Genomic DNA, 8593 nt, shown 5'->3' with positions numbered 1-8593 from the left:
GTATGCTCTTCAGCACTCGGCGGTCCAGTTCTATGAGCTTGTGCGGCCTACCACTTCGCGTCTGAGCCGTTGTTGCTTCTAGACATTTCCACTTCACAATAAAATCACTTACAGTTGACCAGGGAAGCTCTATCAGGGCATCCTATGATGGTGCCATATTGAAAGTCAGCTCTTCAGTACGGGCCATTCTACTGCCAATGATTGTCTATGGAGATTGCATGTCTGTGTGCTCGATTTTAAACACCTGCCAGCGACGGGTGTGGCTAAAATAGCCGAATCCATTAATTTGAAAGGGGTTTCCACATACTTTTGGCCATGTAGTGTATTTTACATCTCCAAAACTGACAAATTTGCTTGGTTGCTTCCCACGCTTACTGAGTGAGACCCCCACTTACTGAGAAATGATTCAGGCCACATTTGATCAGGATCTTTGTGTCAAAATGCCACTTGTATTTAGACAACACAGCTCCATCCTGTTCCCTCCTAAATCACTGGGATGAGACACCTGACAAATCAAATGCTAACTCAGCAATGACAAATCAAACGCTAACTCAACTGTCTTTGCAGACTGATCTACATGTTTTTGCAAACTTTGAATTGTCTACATTGAGTTTGCACAATTGATCATTTTATGCAGTATCATGATCAGAGGAACAGGTAGGAATGGCCTATGTTTGATCTTTTACATGTTTGCTGTCGATTTATATTCAGTTAATAATGAAATAATCAATCTTTGTCATCCTTCGTGTTTACTTTTAGAATACAAATAAATTGTGTTTTTCTTTGCAAGTAAAATATGATAATTCCATGTGTTGGCAACAGGTGGTGCTCAACTCAGTAAAAACCATTACTGTTTTAACTCTGGTTCTTAATGATACACAGTATGAGTTATAGCTCCCTTTTTATTTTTCTAAATTAATATTTCCTTTTGTCTCTGATTGCATAGTTAGTTTGATATCTGATTTATAGATTTCATCAAGTGATAATAAGGCCGTGGTATCTTAGTCACATCTATGGAAGGGTTCTGCCTTGTGTCTGGGGTAGGGGGAAGCCTGTCTGATAAACAGCTTAATGTTTCTTTACAACCAGACAAAATACATGATGAACTGTGTGACTTATAAATCACCTGAGTAGAATAGTGATGGCAATTCCAGCCAAGAATAAAAGTGTGTGTGTGTGCAAGCACGTGTGTGTGTCAATCCATCTCCATTGGCCTTTATGTCGACTATGGGAGCAGAGGGGTGTGATCATTTGGGATGATGAAACACAACATGTTATTTGTAACTTTGTAATGATAGGTTTTCGTTTTACTTACTTTCAAATTACACAAATCAAGTCAAGTTTATTTCTCATATGCACAGGAACACATGGGACACAAAAACATAAGACTGGTTGCTCTTAATTTTCCAGTATTGACCATGCACATTCCGATCTTGTGCTGTTGAAATGAAATGTGTTTACACAATTCAATCATGTTTGTTAAATTTAGGGATTATAATTCATTAAAGACTAAGATAAATAACTATTTTACAGACGAGTAGGCACGGGGCCCCATCGCTGTGGCTCCTCTCCATAGATCCCAACGTGATGATGTGCCACGATCACCGAAGTTTGCAGGCAAATGCACGAGCCTGGAGCACGACGAGGGAGCGAATCACTGCCCCATAATCAAGACTTTGTGGAGAGGCTGAGCTCTGATTTTAAACCCGCCCTCCGGAGAGATCTAATTTCCCCAAAACCTCCCATTTTCTCTCTCTCCTTCTGTCCCTTTTTCTTTATCTCTTATTTTTCGTCTTTCGCTGTAACCTACCCCCCACTCACGAATCATGGATCTCACAACGAGATGTTTGTTTCTTCTACCCTGCCTTTGCATGATATCTGCGATCGATTTAGAAGCAATAGACACAAGCTACTATGTGGAGCCTACTGCCACTTCAGATGTTATCGACTATAAGGATCCCTGTAAAGCTGGTAAGGTTTTGGAACGCTATTTACCTCGTTTATGTGGACCTCAAACATGCCACGAAATGCTTTTGTGTGTCTGGAAGCTTGTGGTCAGTGAAGGAAATGCATTTGGAGATGACAGCGGTGAATTGAGAGTTAAAAGATATAAGGATATTTTATATTTCTTTATTTTTGACCTATTGTCATAGTTTAGCTGATTCACGCGTTGAACATAACATACTGTTGACATAGCTAGTGGTGGAAAGCTGGCACTCGTTGAAATAAAATAAGGACAATGTCATTTCTCAGGATATAATGTTAAAGGCATGGAAGAAAAAAAAGTTTTGACTTTTTACTGGAACATAATGCAAACATGTTATTAGTTTAAAAGTTGTGTCATGTCTTTATAGAAAGTTTTTGATGTATTCTTTCTGTGTAGTTAAAAAAAATGGCATTTTTAGAATAGCCTATTTAAAGAGATTTTAAGGAGTTATAGCCTAACTTGGAAGAATAAAGATCCATTGGAGAGCACTAAATAACCACCTATTGAACTGTCAGTTGAAACTATTATAATCCTTTCTACCGATCTTACGTTCACTTATTAAGTAGGCCTTGATCGTGAAGAAGAACGCTGCATTTTAGTATGTTATGAGGCTCCAGTGTTACCCACTTGGTTTTGTCATTGCGCAAAATGACGTGCATTTAATACTTCACCGGCTGTTCATGTGACCACTGAAAACAAGCAGCTGGAGGGGTGCTGTAATGTAGTCCACACCTGGTCTATTTTATCCTCATGTATGATCTCCAGTTCTGACCACTCTAAATCCCAATTCTGTTTACATTAATTGGGAGCCTATGTGATCTTCAAAATATACACTACATGACCAAAAATATGTGGACACTAGCATGAAAAACAGGCCCACACCATTATTCCTCCTCCACCACCAAACTTTACAGTTGGCACTATGCATTAAGGCAGGTAGCGTTCTTCTGGCAAACACAGATTTGTCCATCGGACTGCCAGATGCTGAAGTGTGATTCATCACTCCAGAGAACGCGTTTCCACTGCTCATGAATCTAATGGCTGCCAGCTTTACAGCCAACGCGTGGCATTGCACATAGTGACCTTTGGCTTGTGTGAACCTGCTCGGCCATGGAAACCCATTTCATGAAGCTCCCGATGAGCAGTTCTTGTGGTGACGTTGCTTCCATAGACCGTTTGGAACTGTTGTTTGTGTTGTAACCGAGACAGAGGATGTTTTTGCGTTTCAGCACTCGGCGGTCCCATTCCGTGAGCTTGTGTAGCCAACCACTTCGTGGCTGAGCCGTTGTTGCTCCTAGATGTTTCCACTTCACAATAACAGCACTTACAGTTGACCGAGGCAGCTCTTCTCCCAAGGATGAACCAGACTTGTGGAGGTCTACAATTTTTTTCCTGAGGTCTTGGCTGATTTCTTTTGATTTTCCCATGATGTCAAGTAAAGAGGCACTGAGTTTGAAGGTAGACCTTGAAATACATCCTCAGGTACACCTCCAATTGACTCAAATTATGTCAATTAGCCTATCAGAAGCTTCTAAAGCCATGATATAATTTTCTGGAATTTTCCAAGCTTTTTGAAGGCACAGTCAACTTAGTGTATGTAAACTTCTGACCCACTGGAATTGTGATACAGTGAAATAATCTGCCTGTAAACAATTGTTGGAAATATTCCTTGTGTCATGCACACAGTAGATGTCCTAACCGACTTAACAAAACTATAGTTTGCTTCCAAGAAATTTGTGGAGTGGTTGAAAAACAAGTTTTAATGACTCCAACCTTAGTCTATACAAACTTCCGAATTCAACTGTATATATTATTTTAAAAAGCAGCAAACAAGTGCTCACCATATGTGGGAACTCCTTCAAGACTGTTGGAAATGCATTCCAGGTGAAGCTGGTTGAGAGAATGCCAAGAGTTTGCAAAGCTGTCAAGTTCAAAGGGTGGCTACTTTGAAGAATGTATAAAATGCCATTTTTTTGATGTAACACTTCTTTTGGTCACTACATGACTCCATATGTTTATTTCATAGTTGGGAAGTCTTCACTTCTATTCTACAATGTAGAAAATAGTAAAAATCAACGATAACTCTTGAATGAGTAGGTGTGTCCAAACCTTTGACTGGTACTGTGTATATATCTTGGCTGTTGTTTGTTTACGTGGTATTTCTCTTATCATATGGATATTCTCCCATAGCCTAGGTTGTAGGCATAGCCGCGGGAAGTAGGGGTGCTGAGGGTGCTGCAGCACCCCCTAAAAAATCTGAATAAAAAGAAAACAATATTATGCACTGTGCCTTAACCAATTCTGCATTAGCGATTCGATATAGCCGTCTCTAGCGTGCCGGAAAATCTCAGCACCCCCCTCCAGCAGAGGCAACAACAAGAAACGTAGACTAAAATCATTCCAATCCTGATTTAAAATTGCAATGGCTGTTTACCTGTAAAGGCTGGCTTTAGGACCATGCAGAGCATTGGAGAGCAGCCTGTGCGCCTTTTTCTGTCACTTTTAGAAAGCAGAGGGCAGAGACAGTGCCATTTCCTTTGCCGATAAGCTGTTTAGACAGTGTGCTGATGTAACAGTATAGCTTTAGTCCGTCCCCTCGCCCCTACCCGGGTGCGAACCAGGGACCCTCTGCACACAGACAACTGACACCCACGAAGCATCGTTACCCGTCGCTCCACAAAAGCCATGGCCCTTGGGGAACCACTACTTCAAGGTCTCAGAGCAAGTGACGTCACCGATTGAAACACTATTAGCGCACACCACCGCTAACTAGCTAGCCATTTCACATCGGTTACACTCACCCCTCATTTGACCTCCTCCTTTTCCGCAGCAACCAGTCATCCGGGTCAACAGCATCAATGTAACAGTATAACTTTAGTCCGTCCCCTCGCCCCGGGCTCGAACCAGGGACCCTCTGCACACATCAACAACTGACACCCACGAAGCATCATTACCCATCGCTCCACAAAAGCTGCGGCCCTTGCAGAGCAAGTGGAACCACTACTTCAAGGTTTCAAAGCGAGTGACGTCGCCGATTGATACGCTATTAGCGCGCACCACTGCTAACTAGCTAGCCATTTCACATCGGTTACACTGATTGCTTTGAATTTGATGTTGGCATTTGAACTTGGTCTTCTAAGCCTTGTTGTAATCTGATAGCCAGAGGTTCATTTTCATTAGGAGGATGGGAGTCCTCCTTTTTTGAAACCAAAAGCTGTTTTATTGCTATTAAAATATAGGTTGTGATAGCTGTAAGCCTAATTTATTATTTTCATTTTTTCACCCAGCAGGCTAGTGCAATTTTGCTTTCATGTAGGCCTATAGGTATGAAAATAAACAACTGAATAAGAGCATTTTCCAAAAATACATGCCTTGTTTTACAGACATTATTTCACTTATAAATCACTGTATCACAATTCCAGTGGGTCAGAAGTTTACATACACTAAGTTGACTGTGCCTTTAAACCGCTTGGAAAATTCCAGAAAATGATGTACAAAAGTATCTATATCCACAGTAAAACGAGTCCTATAACGACATAACTTGAAAGGCCACTCAGCAAGGAAGAAGCCACTGCTCCAAAACCGCCATAAAAAAGCCAGACTACGGTTTGCAACTGCACATGGGGACAAAGATCGTACTTTTTGGAGAAATGTCCTCTGGTCTGATGAAATAAAAATAGAACTGCTTGGCCATAATTAACATCGTTATGTTAAGAAGTAAAAAAGGGAGGCTTGCAAGCCAAAGAACACCATCCCTACCGTGAAGCATAGGGGTGGCAGCAGCATGTCTGCTTTGCTGCAGGAGGGAGGGACTGGTGCACTTCACAAAATAGATGGCATCATGAGGATGGAAAATTATGTGGATATATTGAAGCAACATCTCAAGACATCAGTCAGGAAGTTTATGCTTGGTTGCAAATGGGTCTTCCAAATGGACAGTGACCCCAAGCATACTTCCAAAGTTGTGGCAAAATGGCTTAAGGATAACAAAGTCACAGTATTTGAGTGGCCATCAAAAAGCCCTGACCTCAATCCTATAGAAAATGTGTTGGCAGAACTGAAAAAGCGTGTGCGTGCAAGGAGGCCTACACACCTGACTCAGTTACACCAGCTCTGTCAGGAGGAATGGGCCAAAATTCACCCAACTTATTGTGGGAAGCTTGTGGAAGGCTACCCAAAATGTTTGACCCAAGTTCAACAATTTAAAGGCAATGCTACCAAATACTAATTGAGTGTATGTAAACTTCTGACCCACTGGGAATATGAAAGAAATAAAAGCTGAAATAAATCACTCTACTATTATTCTGACATTTCACATTCTTAAAATAAAGCGGTGATCCTAATTTACCTAAAACAGGGAATTTTTACTTGGATTAAACGTCAGGGATTGTGAAAACTGGGGTTAAATATATTTGGCTAAGGTGTATGTAAACTTCTGTACATCATCATCCTCTGCCTGCATCCCTACCTGAAGCCTACCTGCCTCTGCTGTAATCCATTTCCACCTCTCGCTCTTGCTTGTCCATCTTCCTGAATTAACAGATCATTCTTGCTGGAAAAACGTCATTAAATATTGCTAATTATTCAGCTATAGTGTGGATGTAGGGCTATTTTTGTGTATATTGAGCACCCAGATGTTTCCCTCCCCTGGCGATTAATGCAGACAGGCAAATACAATAAAATGAGCTAGGTACAGACATTAGAAGGAATGGTGATAAGCGCACCAGACAATGACACTGTCATAGTACACTGTATGCACCGTTCCACAAGGGTGACTTCATATAGCAGGGGGTCTGCAATCTTTTTCATATGAGTGACAATTTACAATTGATCCTACAATTTCTAAAGATCTGCGTGCCAGTTATGATTTTCATATAAGCATTGTAGGCTACTCAACTCTGCCCAGGAAATGTCTAACTGCCCACAAATTGAATAGCCTAATTCTACCTGGCTAATAGACAGAGACGCTGTCCATTCAGCCACACCCCACGGAGCTCCACTATGCCTACCTGTACCGAGGCACTGTCCATTCAGCGGTGCTGAATCACGAACACTGCCTTAATGTGTAGGTTTTTCATAATTCCCTGGTCGAGTTGTTTGTCTTTGGCCTTATCAATTGTAGGCCAAAGTATGATGGACAAGTATTCCTTTTATGTATGCATGTGCAGGATTTTTCTGGCATAGTGTCAATGTCGGCCTTGATAGCGTGTATTATTCATCTATTTCTTCATGTTGCGCTGTTCCCCAGTCTGTGGAGCATATGTATGAGGTTGAGTAGTGCATTGTACACACCATTTCACAGACATTTAAACCTAATATTGACGTGATAATGTCGGAGACATTATTTTTTTGCTGTTCTCCAAATAGCATTATATTGTTTTAAAATTGTGTATAAGTACAGCAAATGAGCTTCAACTGGCGGGTGTATTTCAACACACCCCGCTTTGCCATACCCTAGGTTTAGCTGAGCTGCACTACCCCCGCCCCCCAAACTTTGGCTATGGTTGTAGGGGTCCTTCATTTATAACCCAGGCAAGATGTGTAGCCTAATTAAATCCAATCAATATATTCTGATTACATCAAGATCTGATTACACCATCCTCTGGCTAGTTTATTTCTACAAATATGATAACATTCAGAACAGAATAGGCATATATATTTTGTGTGGAAGAGCATATCTCAGTTGTCATCGTAATAAACAATGTGCTGTGAATTCACTGTCTCCCAAAGTGTCTTTGGTGAATTTCTAGAGATTATTTTCCCCATCTGCTGAAGGCATTTAGGGTACAGACAAGAGACATGTCTCCTGGTACTTAAATTGTTTGGCGCTTGTGTCTGTCTCGTTCTCGCTTGACAGCACCATGCAGATGAAGAGTATGTGTAAAGTCCTTCATGTCCCTGTTAGTTCAGTCCTCCTCCTACTTCTCCTCCTCTGTCTTCATTTATCCTCAGCCCAGTGGCCTGGATTCTTTGTCCTGTTTTTCTACTGAGAAGAAGCTGGGTTGAGCATGATCCCAGCCACTCTATTTGGGCAATTCCACGATAACGGAATTGCGCTGAGACTAAGATTATTCACTTACAGTGTATGCCAAACCAAAACCAATGATTTCAAAGTTTAACAAACCATAGAACTCTATGATAAAGGACTACTTTTAAAAATGTACAATGAACATTTGTCAAAAACACATTTACTGGAAGAGCTGTGCAGATGCAGATTTGGGACAGAATTTCGGTAATATCTCCCTCTGTTTTTTTTTATGTGACCACGTTTTCCAAAACTTTTAAATATCTGCTCCGAATTAAGTTTCAAAGATGTCTGCAGAAATGATTGGGTGTCAGCTATGACATGACACCTTGCGTTTAAACATATATATATATTTTGGTTATTGAACTACAGTAAGTGAAGTGGATTTATGGGTCCCTGATCAATACTACACAGAAATGCATCATTATGGATTTGTTGCATGTCATTCTCTTCATGGTGATGTATCCTAAATAGGATTCAGTACAGCACATTATAGTGTACTCAACTCTAGTGTGCTCAACTGTATTGTAATAAACTCTACTTTTAGTTTTCTTTACTGTACTGTGCTGTCCAAGCATAGC

The 8593-nt window shown here is 40.9% G+C and overlaps 1 protein-coding gene across 1 annotated transcript in view; it reads left to right on the top strand.

The window, feature by feature from the left end:
* Window positions 1–1676: 1676 nt before the first annotated feature.
* The window catches only part of LOC135541451 (bone morphogenetic protein 1-like), a 56096-nt gene continuing 49179 nt past the window's right edge, over window positions 1677–8593 (top strand). The window contains exon 1 of the mRNA XM_064967714.1: window positions 1677–1971. Coding sequence (XP_064823786.1) covers window positions 1827–1971 — 145 coding nt within the window. The 5' untranslated portion in view covers window positions 1677–1826. The remainder of the gene's footprint in view (window positions 1972–8593) is intronic.

This window comes from Oncorhynchus masou, chromosome 1 (genome assembly GCF_036934945.1).
Source record: "Oncorhynchus masou masou isolate Uvic2021 chromosome 1, UVic_Omas_1.1, whole genome shotgun sequence".
Taxonomy (NCBI): domain Eukaryota; kingdom Metazoa; phylum Chordata; class Actinopteri; order Salmoniformes; family Salmonidae; genus Oncorhynchus; species Oncorhynchus masou.
The sequence above is the reverse complement of the archived record's forward strand: the minus strand, read 5'-3'. Positions and strand labels throughout refer to the sequence as shown.